Source organism: Brachyistius frenatus, unplaced genomic scaffold (genome assembly GCF_029030835.1).
Source record: "Brachyistius frenatus isolate BFR_SWC_R1_liver_20210118 unplaced genomic scaffold, ASM2903083v1 Contig_517, whole genome shotgun sequence".
NCBI lineage: Eukaryota > Metazoa > Chordata > Actinopteri > Embiotocidae > Brachyistius > Brachyistius frenatus.
The window spans coordinates 1-19807 of record NW_027211116.1 but is presented as its reverse complement, the minus strand read 5'-3'; the positions used below and the strand labels follow the sequence as shown (position 1 = coordinate 19807).

The window sequence follows — 19807 nt, the reverse complement described above, 5'->3', positions numbered from 1 at the left end:
CGTCTTGAAGAGACTAGCATCTGTTTTAGTTATTTTTCTAACTGCAATCACTGACTAAGATTGTGCTATTACATCACATGTTCATTGATATTCGACACGGTTTGCACACTGCATTTCCTGAAATCTTATGAAACCAAACAATGAGCCAATACCAGGCCACACCTTGCACTGCTGCACCAGAAATATGTAGGACAGGAATATCCCGTTTTAAACAGGGTATAGACCCAAATCACTATGGAGTATTGATCAAACATAGAAAGACTGTGATAAATTAACCAGTAGCACTTTACAAGGACATTTTATTGCAAGTGGAAAACATTTGAAACCCTTTTGATATAATGTGATTTAATTATGTAATCTAAGTCAACACCATCAAAAATTGCAGCTGTAAAGTTTAACAAAAAGTTGAATTCACTTTAAACTGACATTATACTGTCTGTCTGCCTGAACTGTGGTTCAATTTATATTTATCTTTACAGTGTGTTTGTTTTTAACAGCCCCACAAACTGCAGTGATTTACATTATAATAGGATGATTTTAATATTCTATTTCCAACTCCACGGTTTATGTGAAATGGTAAATGGTCTTTACTTGTATTTACTTGTAAATGCTAAAGACTTCTTGGAAGTAGTGGCTGTGATGACTGTAATGAGCTCAGCTGTGACAGGCATCATATTACTGCAGTAATTACATTACATTACATTACATTTCATTTAACTGACGCTTTTATCTAAAGCGACTTACCGTAATTTCCGGACTATTGAGCGCACCTGAATATAAGCCGCACCCACTGAATTTTTAAAAAATAATTATTTTGAACATAAATAAGCTGCACATGTCTATAAGCCGCAGGTGCCTACCAGTACATTGAAACAAATGAACTTTACACAGGCTTTAACGAAACACGGCTTGTAACAAAAATTAAAAATTAGTGGTAAACAGTAGCCTACCAAGAAAGTCATTGGTCACTATCTTCCTCCTCCTGTGCACTGAAACCACTGAAGTCATCTCTTTCAGTGTCAGAGTTGAATAGCCTCAGAATTGCTTCATCCGATGTTGGATCGTTTTCATTGTCGCTCTCGTTACTTTCATCCGGAGGCAAATTCCCCGCTGAGCTCATGCTGCCCTCTTCAACACGCAGCAGTCCAGCCTTTCGAAACCCGTTGAATCTATAAATTAGCTGCGTCATTGTTTAAGCCGCGAGGTTCAAAGTGTGGGAAAAAAGTAGCGGCTTATAGTCTGGAAAGTACGGTACAATAAGTGCATTTCAACCATGAGGGTACAAAACCAGAACAACAAGAATCAAGAAAATACAATTTCTTCAAGAAAGCCAAACTACAAAGTTCTAAAAGTAAGTGCCATTTTAAGCGCTACTAAAGTTCTCCTATTCGAGGTAAAGTCTGAAGAGGTGTGTTTTTAGTTTGTGGTGGAAGATGTTCAGACTTTCTGGCAGGTGGTTGGGGGGGGTGGAGGTTACCAAGGTGAGAACTTGATTGGGAGACAGGGGGGTGAAAGAGGAAAGCGAAGGGGATGAAGATGAAGATGATGGAAATGTAGTTACAGAAGCTGGGTTTGAAAATGAGGAGCGTATGTGTAGCACGTCTGAGCTACCGTGGGGGTTCCTTGGGGACATATGACGTGCTCAGTCAGATGTTCGGGTGTAAAATGCCTTTATTTGCCCGGCCCACACAACAATGTCTCTGTGCAAGCGCTTCTCTCCGCCTCCTTCTCCCTGCTCCCCTTTATAGGGGAGAGCTCCTCAGTTCCCATCCAGCTCAGCTGTGCTCATCCTTCATATTCAGCTCAGCTGCGCTCATTACACCTTCCCGGCACCGTTCCCTGAACCACTCCTCCCACTCTCTACCCCCTGCAGCCGAGCTAAACACACCCCGCCACCACATACCCCCATCGCCCGACTTAGGCCGGGGAGCCATCCAGCCTAACCTACTCCCCCTCCCCCGTGAGAGCGGGAGAGGAAGTCGGCCACAGTCATCTGTGCCCCCGGCCTATGGATCACCTTGAAGTTAAAAGGCTGTAACGCCAGATACCACCGAGTGATCCGAGCGTTGGTATCCTTCATGCGGTGGAGCCACTGGAGCGGAGCGTGGTCCGAGCAGAGGGTGAATGAGCATCCCAGCAGGTAGTACCGCAGGGAGTCGACCGCCCACCGGATGGCCAGGCACTCTTTATCCACCGTGCTGTACCTGGCCTCCCTCTCCGATAACTTCCAGCTGATGTACACAACAGGGCGGTCCACCCCCCGCACCTGCTGGGACAAAACGGCCCCCAGCCCTCTGTTTGACGCATCAGTCTGCAGAGTAAAGGGGAGAGAGAAGTTAGGAGTGTGGAGAAGTGGTTCCCCACAGAGAGCCTGTTTTACCTTCTCAACCGCCCGCTGGCACTGCTCCGTCCACTGGACTGGATCTGAGGCACCTTTCCGGGTCAGGTTGGTCAAGGGACTGGTCAGATCTGCAAAGTTCGGGATGTACCGTCTATAATAACCCACCAGCCCCAAAAAACCGCCTCACCTCTTTTTTAGTCTTGGCAGCTGTCTTGTCCACCTGAGGGCGTACCTGCCCGCCGCCCAAACGGTAGCCCAGATACCGTACCACCCTCCGTCCAACTGCACACTTCCCGGGGTTGGCGGTGAGCCCAGCCTGCCTCAGGGACTCCAGCACCACGTTCACCCGCTGCACATGCTCTGCCCAGGTGGTGCTGTGGATGATTACATCATCCAGGTTGGCGGCAGCATATGCAGCGTGCAGACGCAGCACCCGGTCCATGAGGCGTTGGAACGTGGCCGGAGCACCGAACAACCCAAAGGGAAGTGTAGTGAATTGGTATAACCCAAACAGAGTGGAGAAGGCTGTTTTTTCCTTGGACTCTGGCGAGAGAGGAATCTGCCAGTAGCCCTTGGTTAAATCCAGTGTCGTGAAGAAACGCGCAGTGCCCAGCCAGTCCAGGAGTTCGTCGACCCGGGGCATTGGGTACGCATCAAATCGTGATACATCATTCACCCTGCGATAGTCCACACAGAACCGTATAGATCCATCCTTCTTGACAACCAGAACAATGGGGCTACACCAGGCACTGTTGGACTTTTATATTACCCCCATCTCCAGCATAGCCGCCAATTCTCTCTGAACAATTTTTCTCTTGTGTTCAGGTAGCCTGTAGGGTCGCGACCGCACCGTCACGCCCGGAGACGTCTCAATGTTGTGCACTATGAGGTTCGTGCGTCCTGGCAGCAGGGAGAACACATCAGCAAACTGCTTCTGCAACTGGGCAACGTCTGTTCTCTGGGTCCCGAAGAGATGGGCGTCAAAAGGGAGCGAGGCAGGATTGGTGGACTTTGGAACCTCTGGCCCCAGCTCCTCTCTCAGATAACACGGACACCAGAGAAATAGACTCCGCCTCTCTCCATGCTTTTAAGAGGTTGAGGTGGTAGAGCTGTGTAGCTCTGCCCCTGTCAGATCGCACTACTTCATAGTCAACGTCCCCCACTCGCCGTGTGACCACAAAGGGCCCTTGCCACTTGGCGAGGAGTTTTGACCTGGAAGACGGAAGCAATACAAGTACCTTTTCTCCCGGTGTAAATTGCCTCAGCTTGGCCCCTCTGTTGTACAGCCGTTGTTAATGTTCCTGGGCCTGGAGCAAATTCTCCCGTGACATCTGACCCAGTGTGTGGACTTTTGCTCGCAGGTCCATAACGTACTGAATTTCACTTTTGCTGGAGCTCGGACCTTCCTCCCAATTTTCCTTAAGCAGGTCGAGCACCCCTCGTGGTTTCCTGCCAAACAGCAGTTCAAAGGGAGAAAATCCTGTCGAGGCCTGGGGGACCTCCCGCACTGCAAACAACAGAGGATCAAGCCATTTATCCCAATTACGTTCATCGTCGAGTATAAATTTACGAATCATGGACTTTAAAGTCTTATTCAGACGCTCCACAAGACCGTCAGTCTGTGGGTGATAAACACTGGTCCAAATAGACTTAATGCCCAGTAATCCATAAAGTTCTCTCAGTGTTCGTGACATGAACTGGGTGCCCTGCTCAGTCAGAATCTCTTTCGGGATTCTGACTCGGGAGATGACCTGAAACAGAGCCTGCGCAACACTCTTTGCTGAAATGCTGCGCAACGGCACTCCCTCGGGATATCGTGTTGCGTTATCCACCAGGACTAACACAAAGTGATATCCGCGTGCGCTCTGGTGGAATGGCCCGATGAGGTCCATGCCAATACGGTCAAATGGGACCTCCACCAAGGGTAGCGGATGTAAAGGCGCCCTCGGAATGGCCGGCTGGTTTACCAGCTGACAGTCCAGGCAAGATACACACCAATGGCGCACATCCCCCCGGATGCCCGGCCAGTAAAACCGGGCCATTATCCAGTCCAGAGTTTTATCATATCCCATTTGGCCCGCCATCGGGTTATAGTGAGCCGCCTGGAAAGTCATTTCCCGACGGCTTTTTGGCACCAACAACTGGGTGTTTTCTTGACCTGTTTGAGTGTCACGACTCACTCTATATAGTCTGTCCCTAATCAATGCGCTGCGTCAGGGCGCACCAGCTGACCATCAATTTTTATCACTTGGTCAAAGGCGAAGCGTAGAGTATCATCCCGAGACTTCTCAAGTGGAAAATCCTCCATGGAGCGTAATTTGGGAACCGGTGGAGTCTCCGCCGGTTCCCCCTCCCTCTCTGCAGTGTCAGCCAACCTCGTGCCGGGAGGGTGTAATGAGCACAGCTGAGCTGAATATGAACGGATGAGCACAGCTGAGCTGGATGGGAACTGAGGAGCTCTCCCCTTTAAAGGGGAGCAGGGAGAAGGAGGTGGAGAGAAGCACTTGCTCAGCACAGCACACATCCCTCATGTCCCTGCCGGTCATGAACGCACCCCCGCACTCTGCCCCATTAACTTATGAAACCCAGGCCAATCTGTTCCCAAGATTAGGGGGTGCGTAAGGCGGGAGCTAACCCCTACCTTCACTTTATGTTCCCCCCCCCCCCCCGTATTTAATTTCTACAGCCACCACCAGATAATCGTGAATATCCCCATGTACACACTTAATCCTCACCCACGATGCCTTCACCAATGCCCCGGGCCGAACCAGGCTCTGGTGGATCAGCGACTGCATGCAGCCCGAATCCACCATCACCTAGTGTGTACCCCCTGGATCCTTACCGGAACGCGATACGTCGCTCCTGGACCGGGGGAGGATGTTGGAGGCCTGGCAACCCAAACCATCTGTCCCACCTCCATCAATGGACACTCCCTCCGGTAGTGTCCGGGCTGCCCACACCTCCAACATTCCTGCCCTGGCGGTTGAGGACCCCCTGTAGGTTGGGAAGTGTGCCGGGGCTGGCTGCTCCCGAGGAATCGGGGAACGGGGGGGGTTAGTGCCCGTGGCGCCGGCAGGGCCCGGGCCGCCCCAGGCTGTGAGATTCTCCTCCGCGGAGCGGGAATCGGTCAGGCTGCCGCCGGCGGCCGACCCCCATCCCCCTACCCACCGGGATGGACCGCGAGGTGGTCTTCGGCCAGGGTGATGGCGACCTCCAGCGTCGCCGGGCGGTGGCAGCGGACCCATGCCGCGGTCCTGGCCGGCAGCCCTTCCGTGAACTGCTCCCCCACAATTTTGTCCACCTCCGGCATTTTGTGCTCCTCCGGCGTTCTCCAGCTGCAGCCATCTGGTCGCCGAGTCCCTCAGCCACTGAGCGTAGGCAAATGGCCGGTCCCCGGCCCCCAGCCCCCAGCTTAGCCTCCCGGAAGTTCTCCTGCCAGGAGAGGAAGGAGCTGCACTGCCCACTCCGCCACCGGCCAGCCACATGCCTCCGCCGTTACCTCGAACATCTCGAGGAATGACTGTACCTCGTCTGCCGGCGTCATTTTATGCAGTGCCAGCTCAGCTGTGCTCATCCGTTCATATTCGGCTCAGCTGTGCTCATTACACCTTCCCGGCATCGTTCCCTGAACCACTCCTCCCACTCTACCCCCTGCAGCTGAGCTAACCACACCCCGCCACCACAGTATGTCATCAATCTTTTTAGTGAAGTAGTTGACAAAGTGGCTTGGTAGAAGGGTGGAGGGAGAAGGGGATGGGGGGGATCAAGGAGGTTGGAAAAAATGGAGAATAGCGTATCCCCGCTTAAAGTTTCTAATTTTGTCTCGTTTCCTGTCTCCAGCAGGGGGCGCTGGCGAGCCGTTTGACCACGCCCACTCGCGAAACACATTTCAGATGTATCGTCTGACCACGCAGGATGTATGTGACACGTTTCGTGAGGTTTCAAGCATCTTGACCTTAAACATCAACTTCCTGTGTCACGGCGAGCGAGCCGTTTGGCCACGCCCACTCGCAAAACACATCAGATGTATCGTCTCACCATGCCGGATGTATGTGACACGTTTCGTGAGGTTTCAAGCATCTTGACCTTAAACATCAACTTCCTGTGTCACGGCGAGCGAGCCGTTTGGCCACGCCCACTCGCAAAACACATCAGATGTATCTTCTCACCAAGCAGGATGTATGTGACATGTTTCGTGAGGTTTCAAGCATCTTGACCTTAAACATCAACTTCCTGTGTCACGGCGAGCGAGCCGTTTGGCCACGCCCACTCGCAAAACACATCAGATGTATCGTCTCACCATGCCGGATGTATATGACACGTTTCGTGAGGTTTCAAGCATCCCTTGACCTTAAACATCAACTTCCTGTGTCATGGCGAGACAACCAACTTTGCCGCATCGTCACGGCAATGCCCAGTGACAAAGTCGAACAAATGTCTCAATATATCATCAACTACATGTTTAGGTTATTGTGACCCGACTTTAGGTTCATGTGATCAACCAGCTCGACATAGAATGTGAAAGTATGAAAAGTGTCATTTCCAGTGGCCAACAGGGGGCGCTATGACTATGAGCGAATATTACCCCACAGGGGTCTTCAGGGCGGGGCTGTTATCATACCTGTGATGTTTGGAGAAGGTCGGTCCATGTACATAAGATTTAAAGCAACTCGTAGTTTCATGGCGAGACACTCAAAATGGCCACCACACTACGGGCACACACATCGATGAAAACTAATTATTTATACAATTTTTAATCCCAAACATGTTTTCTATCCATAGAACCTAAATTCAAGTCGGTCGGACAAAATCCCTCGGAGGAGTTCGACAAACTACAACGTGTCAGAATCGCCCAAAATGGTGACTAAATTAAAAATGGTGGACTTCCTGTCGAGTTGACATAACGGTGCAATGTAACTTTTTGTGCATCCAGGTGTGATACATGTGTCCACCGGATTTGGTGAATTTAGGTAAATGTGGCCACCGGGGCATCTCTTTAGGGGGCGCTTTCAAGCCATTAGGTCACGCCCACTCGCAACTCCACTAGAATACGTAATTTTTCACCGGGAGACAAATGTGTTTCCACTTTCATGAGTTTTTGAATATGATAAAGCTTCCAAAAAGGCAAATCACTTTACGTAAGGAGAAGAACGTAGAAGAACATTTTTACGAAATACAATAGGGCTTTCGCACCGATGCTCGGGCCCTAATCAATACTGTTCATCTGGCAGCTACCGCTTCCTGCAAACTGTGAACCAGCCACTAGAAGCAGCTAACAGTTGGTTGAGCCACTTCAAACTCACCGAGCCTCGATCACGACACGTACCAGCATCACGACACGTACCATCACTACACGTGTGTGTGTATATATATACATACATATATATACATACATACATATATATATATATATATATACATTGAACCCTCGTTTTTCGTGGGGGTTACATTCCAAATAGAAACCGTGATAGGCAAAATCCGTGAAGTAGTAACCTTTATTTTACAATTGAAATAGATAGAACTGGACATTAAATATATCTACGTTACATATAGTCGTAATGTGATTTCAATGCACGATGCAAATCCGTGAAGCAGCGAGACCGTGAAAGGTGAACCGCGTTATAGCGAGGGTTCACTGTACATACATCTATACATACACATACATACACATATATATACACACATATATATATACAGTGGGTACAGAAAGTATTCAGACCCCTTTAAATTTTTCACTCTTTGTTTCATTGCAGCCATTTGCTAAAATCAAAAAAGTTCATTTTATTTCTCATTAATGTACTCTCAGCACCCCATCCTGACAGAAAAAAACAGAAATGTAGAAATTTGTGCAAATTTATTAAAAAAGAAAAACTGAAATATCACATGGTCATAAGTATTCAGACCCTTTGCTCAGTATTGAGTAGAAGCACCCTTTTGAGCTCGTACAGCCATGAGTCTTCTTGGGAATGATGCAACAAGCTTTTCACACCTGGATTTGGGGATCCTCTGCCATTCTTCCTTGCAGATCCTCTCCAGTTCCATCAGGTTGGATGGTGAACGTTGGTGGACAGCCATTTTCAGGTCTCTCCAGAGATGCTCCATTGGGTTTAGGTCAGGGCTCTGGCTGGGCCAGTCAAGAATGGTCACAGAGTTGTTCCGAAGCCACTCCTTTGTTATTTTAGCTGTGTGCTTTGGGTCATTGTCTTGTTGGAAGGTGAACCTTCGGCCCAGTCTGAGGTCCAGAGCACTCTGGAAGAGGTTTTCTTCCAGGATATCTCTGTACTTGGCCGCATTCATCTTTCCTTCAATTGCAACCAGTCGTCCTGTCCCTGCAGCTGAAAAACACCCCCATAGCATGATGCTGCCACCACCATGTTTCACTGTTGGGATTGTATTGGGCAGGTGATGAGCAGTGCCTGGTTTTCTCCACACATACTGCTTAGAATTAACGCCAAAAAGTTCAATCTTGGTCTCATCAGACCAGTGAATCTTATTTCTCATAGTCTGGGAGTCCTTCATGTGTTTTTTGGCAAACTCTATGCGGGCTTTCATATGTCTTGCACTGAGGAGAGGCTTCCGTCGGGCCACTCTGCCATAAAGCCCCGACTGGTGGAGGGCTGCAGTGATAGTTGACTTTGTGGAACTTTCTCCCATCTCCCTACTGCATCTCTGGAGCTCAGCCACAGTGATCTTTGGGTTCTTCTTTACCTCTCTCACCAAGGCTCTTCTCCCACGATTGCTCAGTTTGGCTGGACGGCCAGGTCTAGGAAGAGTTCTGGTCGTCCCAAACTTCTTCCATTTAAGGATTATGGAGGCCACTGTGCTCTTAGGAACCTTGAGTGCTGCAGAGATTATGTTGTAACCTTGGCCAGATCTGTGCCTTGCCACAATTCTGTCTCTGAGCTCCTTGGACAGTTCCTTCGACCTCATGATTCTCATTTGCTCTGACATGCACTGTGAGCTGTAAGGTCTTATATAGACAGGTGTGTGCCTTTCCTAATCAAGTCCAATCAGTTTAATTAAACACAGCTGGACTCCAATGAAGGAGTAGAACCATCTCAAGGAGGATCAGAAGAAATGGACAGCATGTGAGTTAAATATGAGTGTCACAGCAAAGGGTCTGAATACTTATGACCATGTGATATTTCAGTTTTTCTTTTTTTAATAAATTTGCACAAATTTCTACATTTCTGTTTTTTTCTGTCAAGATGGGGTGCTGAGTGTACACTAATGAGAAATATATGAACTTTTTTGATTTTAGCAAATGGCTGCAATGAAACAAAGAGTGAAAAATTTAAAGGGGTATGAATACTTTCCGTACCCACATATATATATATATATATATATATATATATATATATATATAATGTATATATAAATATATATATATATATATACACATACATACATATATATATATATACACACATATATACACATACATATACATATATATATATATATATATATATATATACACACTGCTCAAATAAATAAAGGGAACACTTAAACAACACCTCCTAGATCTCAATGAATGAAATATTCCAGTTCAAATCTTGATTCATTACATAGTGGAATGTGTTGAGAACAAAATAACATAAAAATGATCAATGGAAATCAAAATCATTATCCATGGAGGTCTGGATTCAGAATCATACTCCAAATAAAAGTGGAAAAATCAGATCACAGGCTGATCCAACTTCTGTGGAGATTCCTGAAGACAAGTCCAAATGAGGCTCAGTAGTGTGTGTGGCCTCCACGTGCCTGTATCACTCCCTACAACACCTGGGCATGCTCCTGATGAGACCACGGATGTTGAGGAACAGTGAGGAAAATAGAACAATGAGGAACAGTGAAGAACAGTGAGGAAAATAGAACTGAGGAACAGTGAGGAACAGTGAACAGTGAGAAACAGTGAAGTGAGGAACAGTGAGGAACAGTGTGAATATATTTCCCTCCATGTCATGTGAAGCTTTCAGACAGCGAAACACCCAAACTGAAAACTGAAGGATTCTCAGAACAAAAGCTTTCACGCCTCCTCTTTTATTTAGCAGGCAGACATGAAGCTGGCACTTTAATCCAGTCTCAGAATAATCAGGAAATGCTCTCAGTGATGCAATGCAAGCTCTGACCAGGCAACCGCCGCTGGGAGGACCAACACAGAGCTGCCACGCTAGTGGAGGGTTGGAAATGAAGCCAAAACAGAAGTCCTCAATGTGGTTGGCTTCAGCTTCCAGGTCCGTTACTACGGTGAACTTCTGTGTATGCAGGCCTGCACCTCATGCACTGCCCTCTGTCTACAGTCTTTTCTACCAGCACCATTACCAGTACCATGACCAGTACCAGCACAAGCACCGTGACCAGCACCATAATCAGCACCATAACCAGTACCAGTACCATGACCAGTAGAAGCACCAGCACCATGACTAGTACCAGCACCATAACCAGCACCATGACCAGTAGGAGCACCAGCACCATGACTAGTACCAGCATCATGACCAGTACCATGACCGGTAGGAGCACCAGCACCATGACTAGTACCAGCACCATGACCAGTACCAGTACCATGACCAGTAGAAGCACCAGCACCATGACTAGTACCAGCACCATAACCATGACCAGTACCATGACCAGTAGGAGCACCAGCACCATGACCAGTACCATGACCAGTAGGAGCACCAGCACCAGCACCATGACCAGTACCATGACCAGTACGAGCACCATGACCAGTACCATGACCAGTAACAAGCACCATGATCAGCACCATGACCTATGACCAGTACCATGAACTGCTAAAACATTGAAGACTAGTTGAACCGAAACACTGCTGCCTGGTTACATGAAACACTCGTAACCACAAAAATCTGAAACTTTATAACTTTATAAAATGCAGAAGATGTTGTGGGAATGAACACAGTATTTATCCATCATATTAAATCCATCCTGGTAAACACAGTATTTCTTCTTCATATAAAATATATATATATATATACACACACACACACACATACTGTACTGTATATACTGTGCATTTTATATTTTTTACTGCTATTTTATTGCTTTTCTATTATTATCTTATTGCTTCTGTATGCTAAAAAATTTCCCCTCGGGGATTAATGAAGTAACTACCTAACCTAAATCCATTCATTAAAATGCACATCCAGACTCTGCAGTCACTGCAAGATGCAGGTAAACAAAGCAGGAATCTGTGTCACTGGGACTTCAGTTACCTCCTGCTTCCTTCCGGGTTCAACCTGCGTCAGATGGACCTGTCACTATTGTCCTCATTTACCACCCCACCCTCCCCCTGAACAAATAACTTCCGAGTTCACCTTGAATTTTTAATCAACATGATAATCATATTAGATAAAAAGATGAAGACGTGTATGATAGCTGGTTGTCCGGTTTGATGATCAACAACATGAAGTGAATACCGGTTCGGCTCAGTCTCGGTCTATAATAACTACTAAACAAGATGTAACCGAAAACAGTCATTGACGTCAATTCAGTGTATATATGAAACATCTAGGAGCAGCTGAGTGGGTGGAAACAGGCTCACCAGGGGTCGAACTCGTGGATGATGCTCTCAAAGCGAATGACAGCGAAGAGTCTGGAGCTGAAGCCGGCCAGCCAGGCCAGAAACAGGACGGTGAACGACAGCAGGGACTGCCAGCCGGCCGGCTGCGACAGGCCGCCGGACAGACCTCCTCCCCCCGTGCCGTCGCTGCCTCTCGCCTCCACCGCCGTGCTGCTGCGTCCGTTCCCGGAGTAGGACGCTCCGGAGTTCAGGGACGATTTGTGTTTGTTGTCGGAAACCGGGTGATGCTCCGCCATATTCTACGTCAGTCCCGTCGTGGCGAGCAAGCGAGCTATCTGGTATCACAGGAAAGAAAAGCCCCCCTTTCTTCCTTTTCTCTGCCACGCTCCACTTCCGAAACCTCGTGCACCACCGTCCCTGCTCGCCCCTCACCCCCCCCACAACACCGGCTGTGACTCCAAACTTTCGAACCTTACTTCCCACCGAGCGCAAAACAAGCTAAATCATTGCAGGGAATCACATAGCAGCGCGGTTTGCAGCCCTGGAAGTGACACACGCGTCTCGAGGAGTTCCTCCTTCCTTCCTTGGAGATGGATGGAGGGGGCGGAGCAGCGCGTGGAGCCGGAAGAGCCGTCAGCCTCTCACAGCGAGACAGGTACAGCCAAGAAGAGGGACACGACTCCGGGAGACGCCCAATCCCAGCGCAGAGCGCACTGACTGACAGGCAGAGTGACCAATGACAGAAGAACAACCTGACCGGGAGGACGCTCTGGCGCGAGAGAAACGTGAAGGGGGGGGGGGGGTGACAGACAGAGAGAAGAGCGTATGGCACGCGCACAGCGTCGATTCGCATGAGCCAATGAAATAAATGAATAAAGTGACAGAAGTGTGTGTGTGTGTGGGGGGGGGGGGGGGGGGCTTTGTGATTGAAGCCAGTAGATGGACACAAGTGACGTAATGAGCTTCTAAGAGATGGATACTGTAACAGACTGTCTCAGACTGTTCACATTAGAGATCATATGTACCCTCAGGGTTGCCATAGAGGCAGAGAAACTCCAGCCTCTGGTCCAGAGAGCAAAGAAGAAAAATAAAGAGAAGCCGTGGGCTGAACGTGATGTCTCATCTCCCGACTCCACTTATATTGTTATAAGTGCCCTGTTACACGAACCCAGGACGCTCGGTTACAATACCGACATAGTACAGTACGCTGGAACAACCCACGTTTCCTCCACTGAGCAGAAGGCATCTTGTACACAAATATTCCTCAATTATTCCCTTTTTAGTGTCTGAAAAACCGACATAACAGTTCTCATACAGATGAACAGTTCCACACTGCAGAGATGAGGCTGACCTGAACCTTCTTATCATTTCATACCCAACATCAGCTCAACACTACACAGTTTATAAGGTCGTGACATCAAAGCTATTTATGTACTTCTTCAGAAGTCAACACAACTTATTACATTGATAGATGATGTAAACGTTACAGCAGAGACTGTATCGCTGGTCCAGAGTCAAAGTGCGCTCCATAGGGTCTTCAACACTTATTTTGCATAATGAGTTTCATTTTTCACATCAGATGGTCAAAGAAACTGTTTAAGAAACTTCAAAACTAATATGCAAGCCTGAACTTTCCTGCTAATAATTGTTCATGAACATTTTTATATCTACAATTCCTGCTTTTCTCTCCTGCTGACATCACATCACAGCAAGCAGACCCTCTTCTGGTGCTGTATGAAAGAATGACAACACGGAGAATGCCATTGATCACCATTGTATGAGTCCTCTATTATACAAGTCTTAACAATGCTTGTTATTACAGTAATTCATGAAGTAGACTGTGACCTTTACTACTAATGATGTACGTTCATTCATAGACCGCTGACTCACATTCTGCAGAATCAGTGACGATCTCATTTCGAAACACAGGAAGTAGCTTGAGGTCAGCCATCTTCCTGCAACTTGATGGGTGTCAAACCATAAACACCTTCTGAAGTGAAGGTGTGATTTAGCTTTCATTGTTTCAGTTGCTTGAGATTACTGGATGCAGGGATGCAGCAGTTTAGGGCACATTTAATGGTTCTTCACGTGTTCGCTTATTCTATACAGCCCACATTCATGCACAAACAAATCTAGAGGATAACATACACAACATATTTAGCTTCATACAAACTTCTGTTCATCCCATTTCACACTAAATGTAGAAATTGTCTGTTTGGATCCTCAGGAATGTCAGATAGTAATTCTTGGTTTAGGAAATGTTATTTTTAAGGACAAATGAAGAAAAACACCTTAAAGATGCTTCCTTGATCAACACTGGCTTCCTTTCATTGCCTCAAACCAAACAACTTACAATATAAGAATAAAATGTTCATTTGCTTGTATTTTTTTAAACACATGACCTTAATGTGCAATATTTAATGTTCCATTTCTGACACTGAGCTCTATGTGGCTCAACTTCCTCAGATGATGGTCAAACACACAATTACACCCTCTTCAGCTCCTCATTTGATCCATCAGAAACAAATATTCTGATAGTACACCATGTTAAAACTAAAATGAAAGGGTTGGAGGGCAATGATATGCAACAGGGTAAAATCGAACATACTGTAATACCACTTTCAGCCACCTGGTGACAGCCTTCATCTGCTGTGTGAGTTCAGTAAACAGGAATTTTGCTGGAAACCATCATGTCCACAATATACCCCATTTTGAAGACAATTATTTTTCAGATAGTCACTGTTTTTGCGTCTGTCTGGTACTGCAAGTGAATGGCTAATAAGCTGATTTTTTTTTTTAAATAGTTTTGGGCTCTTTGGGCATGCAGCGCTCTGCCAGACAACAGTCTTTGCAAAGTGACACATCAAGGCTGTCCGTGTTTGCTAGTGAAATCATTGTTTTTTTGTCTCATTTGTATGGAGACCATCGTTCAGATAAACCAGCCTCTGCAAAAAGCTGTGGTGTGACACGATGCTCCATCTGTTTGAACTCTTTTAGGCCTTCCACAAAGAAATTCAGGCCAACCGATCTGTTAACCAGCTGGATTGATACACAACAGGATGCCTGTACTTTATTGATCTTGTTCCACACACACACAACAACTGGACAAAATGCAAATTCAGGCTTCGAGATAAATAGTCACTAAAATGATAGAATTCATGGACAGGCAGCTTCACTCAAATCCTTTTTGTCAGGATCCCTGTCTGACCCTGTGTGTTAACCTTTTGTCCCCCCAACCTCCTCTCCTGATGTGTTCTATCATTCCCCTGTTTGTTGTTGTTTGCCATGTGCTTGGTATTTTGGTGTCCTCCTCTGCCCGCCTCCAGACTCCTCCCATGGCCACACCCCCGATCAGCCTGCACAGCTGCTGACAATCCAGGTGATCACCACCTGCCAGTATATCAGCCCTGGTCCTGCAATCCTGGGTTGGAAGGGTTAGGGGTAAGAGGTAGGGTTAGGGGTAAGGGTAGGGAAAGGTGAACTGATCCTCCCGCCCGAATAAACGGATGAGAGGGGGTGCACGATCCATCCCCCGGCAGGTCTCCCACCCCAACCCCTCTCTCTCATATCCTTTGCTTCCAATTAGGATATTCCCGTCTATGTCACCGGGGGACGGCGACGGACGGGGATTCCTTTTGGGCTCATTTGTCCCTGTTTAAGGTGAGTATCTATATATTTTTTGGGTTTTTTATGGGGAGACAGATCCCTGCATGAAAAAAATGACAGAAATGAAATAAAAAGAGACTAGATTGTCTTGCAGAAAAGTGTGACCAGTTTGTCCTCAATTTGTGCCCGTCGCGACGTTTCGACCTCCCTTGGTCTTCATCAGGCGTAGGCACGGAAGAAAAATGAAAGAAAAGTGGACCCCTCGTGATCTCCGAGTCTGTTTTGCTTGCTGGGCAGGTCCTCTTGCCTTTTTTCAGCAGATCAAATTTGAGGACAGGGGTTGCTTCTGCATCTGCTCCTTTTGTAGAGTCTCCCTGTCCTGCGGGGGCTTGCCTTGTGGAGCATTTTGTCCGTTGGCCGTTTTCCCTGCCTGTCTTTGAGACTCCGTAACTTTAAGCCATTGCGGGGTGGCCAGCTTTTGGAGGAGTCCTTGCTCTACTCCGTGCTTTTTGCCTTTTCCGGAATGCTTTACGGTATAAAATGATGTTCTCTAATTAAATGGACCACTGTTTGTTTTTTTTTAAATATGGGGATCTGATATATATTCCTAAATTTAGGATTAGGGCCAGGGGTTCCCAGGTTAGGGTTAGGGTCAGGATTTCCCAGGTTAGGGTTAGGGCCAGGGTTTCCTGGGTTAGGGCCAAATTATCTCAGATTAGGGTTAGGGCTGGTTAGGGTTAGGTGAATTAGGGTTAGGGTTAAGGTTTAGGGTTAGGGTTAGGGTTAGGGGTTAGGTGAAGTATTCTGATCCTCCCGTCCGAATAAACGGGCAAGAGGGGATGCACGGTCCATCCTCCAGCAGGTCTCCCACCCCAACCCCTCTCCCCCATATTCCGTGCTTCCGATTTGGGCTCATCTGTCCCTGTTCAATGTGATAACCTCTCTGATTTTTTTTGTCTTTTTTGTTTTTTTGTACAGGAGGAGACAGATCCCTGCATGAAAAAAAGAAGAAGAAATAAAAATAAAAAGTGACTAGATTGTCATTAGAAAAAGTGTGACCGGTTTGTCCTTAATTTGTGCCTGTCGCAAAGTTTCGACCTGTCTTCTTCTTCATCAGGCGTAGGCACGAAAGAAAAATAAAAGAAAAGAAAAGTGGTCCCCTCGCGGTCGCCGAGTGTTTTTTTGCTTGCTGGGCAGGTCCTTCCTGCCTTTTGTCAGCAGACCGAATGAGGACAGGGGTGGCGTCCCACTCTGCCCCTTTTATGGAGTCTCCCTGTCCTGTGGGGCCGTGGCTTCTGGAGCTTCCTTCCCATTGGCTGTTCTCCCCGAGCAGCGGTTTGCCCCATGGAATTTCCCAGTCCCCGGCTTTCCTTGTCTGTAGATTTTTTTTATATCTGTCGGCTCGGTTTTGCCTTCCCTTTTTGGGTCCCCCGGCTAGTCCTGTGGATTTTCTTTTCCCTTTGACTCTGCTTTGCCTTATGGACTGTTTGTCCGTTGACCGTACCTTTCCACGCGGGGGCTTGGCTTTTGGAGCTTCTTTCCCATTGGCCGTATTTCCCCGTTCAGGGGCTTGCTTTGTGGAGCTTTTTTGTCCGTTGGCTTTCCTTCGTACCTCCCCGTTTTAGTCCTCGTAACTTCTCTGGTGTGTTATGGTATTAAAATATGTTTTCCAATTAAATGGACCACTGTTTCTGTTATTTTTAAATATAGGGATCTGATTTTGATCCCCCCTCCGAATGAACGGCGGGAAGGTGGAGCACGGGCCTTCCTCCAGGTAGGTCTCCCAGGCCAACCCCACTTCTCCCTGTCATGCATTTCGCGGCCTGAATCTGTATGAGGCCTGGCCTGGGGACAGTTTCGTCCTTTCCGGTGGCTGACCAGGGTCCAATTGCACTGATCTGTGCTCATACTTTTTCAGGTAAGTAGGGTCAAAATCAAATAAAAACAAAATTCCGAAAAGAAAAGAAAACAAAGCAAAAGAAAATATTGTGCCTGTTGAGATGTTTAGACTACTGTGAGTCTTCTTCAGGCAAAGGCACAGTTTAAACAAAACAAAAAAAATCAAAAATATATACTTACCTGTTGGCTGTGAGGTCTGTTCCTATGCTCAGCTCAATGGAGAAGATGTTTTGAATCCTGTGAGTCTTCAGGCAGAGGCACAGTAAAACAAAAAATCAAAAGTATAAAATATAAGGAATAGAGGTCTTGCTTGTTGGCTGTGAGGTCTGTTCCTGTGCTCAGCTCAATGGAGAATGGAGAGAAGGGGCAAATGCTGCTCCTTTGTGTGTCTCCCACTGTCTGCAGGGGCGGGCCCAGACATATTGGCCCAGAGCCCTGTCTGTAGGGGTTAGGGTTAGCAAACTGATCCCCCCCCCCATCCGAACTAACGGATGAAGGGTGGAGCACGGGCCTTCCTCCAGGTAGGTCTCCCAGTCCAATCCCACTTCTCCCTGTCTTGCATCTCGCGGCCTGAATCTGTATGAGGCCTGGCCTGGTGACAATTTCGTCCTCTCCGGCGGCTGACCAGGGTGCAATTGCACTGATCTGTACTCATACTTGTTCAGGTCAGAAGGTTCAAAAATCAAATAAAAGCAAAATTCCGAAAAGAAAAGAAAACAAAGCAAAAGAAAAATATTGTGCCTGTCGCGACGTTTCGACTGCTGTGAGTCTTCTTCAGGCAAAGGCACAGTAAAACTAAAAAATAGAGAAATCAAAAATATACTTACCTGTTGGCTGTGAGGTCTGTTACCATGCTAAGCTCAACGGAAAAGATGTTTTGAATCCTGTGAGTCTTCAGGCAGAGGCACAGAAAAAAAAATAAAACTAAAATAAAAGAAATAAAGGTCTTGCTTGTTGGCTGTGAGGTGTGTTCCTGTGCTCAGCTCAACGGAGATTTTTGGAGAGAAGGGGCAGATTCTGCTCCTTTGCATGTCCCCCACTGTCTGCAGGGGCGGGCCCAGACATATTGGCAGAGCGCCCTGTCTGTGTAGTGGGCTCTCAAGTGCCCGCCCCCCTTGCAAGGCACCCAATTTTTGTTGGAGAGAAATTGGTTGTTTTATGTTTTTGGATTTTGTTTTTTTGCCTTTTTAAATCGTAATTGTTAAAATTATTTGACCACTATTAATGTTATGCTTAGGGTTATGCTTAGGGTTATGCTTAGGGTTAGGGTTTAGGGTTTAGGGTTAGGGTTAGGGTTAGGGTTAGGGTTAGGATGTGGATACTGATCCCCCCATCCGAACGAACGGATGAAGGGTGAAGCACGGGCCCCCCTCCAGGTGGGTCTTCCAGTCCAATCCCACCTTCCCCTGTTGTTTGTTTCGTGCCCGTAAGTTGTCTGTGGCCTGACCGGGGGGCGATTTCGTCCCCTCCGGTGGCTGACAAGGGTCCAATCTTGGTGAAATGTGCTCATGGTGGTTGGGGAGGGAGAAAAGGGTTTTTATTCCAAAGGAATAAAGGGAAAGAAAATAAAATCAGGTAAGTAAGGTAAACAAAATGTAGGGAAAAGTAGGGTAAGGTAAGTATCTATATTGTTTTGTTTCGAAAAAAAATGAAAAAAATTAAATTCTATATTTTTTTGAAAGTGCCTATCGCGACGTTTCGACTCCTTAGAGTCTTCTTCAGGCTTAGGCACAAATGAAATCAAAAAAGTGGTCTTTTTTGGCTGTATGAGGTCTGCTCATGTGCTCAGTTCAGTAGGCAGTGGAAAGAGGGGACAGAGGCCTCTGCAGCTGCTCTTATATATGCCTCCCTCTTTCTGCAGGGGTGGGCCTAGTGGAGCTTTTTGCTCATTGGCCGAGAGCCCTGTCTGTCTAAAAGGCTCCTAATTTCATGCCTTTTTGGAAGGCACCTAACTTTTGGAGAAAAGAATGCTTTTCTCCATGGTTTTTTTGCCTTTTTAAATTTTAATTTGACCACTATTAATATTATTTTAGTCCCTAATTATTTTATTCTCTAAAATCCCTTAGTTTCTAATATTTAAAAAGGAAAAAAAAGGAGGGATTTTAATTTTAAGATTATGGGTTGGGAGGGTTAAGGTAGGATAGTTAGGGTTAGGGAAGAGGGGTGGGTTATGGTTAGGGTTAGGGAAGAGGGGTGGGTTAGGATTAGGGTTAAGGTTAAGGGTTAGGGTTAGGGAAGAGGGGTGGGTTAGGATTAGGGTTAGAGTTAGGAGTTAGGGTTAGGGTTAGGGGTGGGTTAGGATTAGGGTTAGGGTTAGGGGAAGGGTTAGGAAAGAGGGATGGGTTAGGTTTAGGGGGAAAGGGGGAGGGATAGTTTTAGGGAGGATAGATGGGTTAGGGTTAGGGTTAGGGTTAGGGTTAGGG

At 47.0% G+C, this 19807-nt stretch overlaps 1 protein-coding gene across 1 annotated transcript in view; it reads right to left on the bottom strand.

Annotated features, from left to right (window-relative positions):
• Positions 1 to 12477, bottom strand: part of LOC138614530 (dolichyl-diphosphooligosaccharide--protein glycosyltransferase subunit STT3B-like) — a 49437-nt gene extending 36960 nt beyond the window's left edge. The window contains exon 1 of the mRNA XM_069688033.1: positions 11901 to 12477. Within this exon, the coding sequence (XP_069544134.1) occupies positions 11901 to 12175 (275 nt within the window). The 5' untranslated portion in view covers positions 12176 to 12477. The remainder of the gene's footprint in view (positions 1 to 11900) is intronic.
• Positions 12478 to 19807: the final 7330 nt, after the last annotated feature.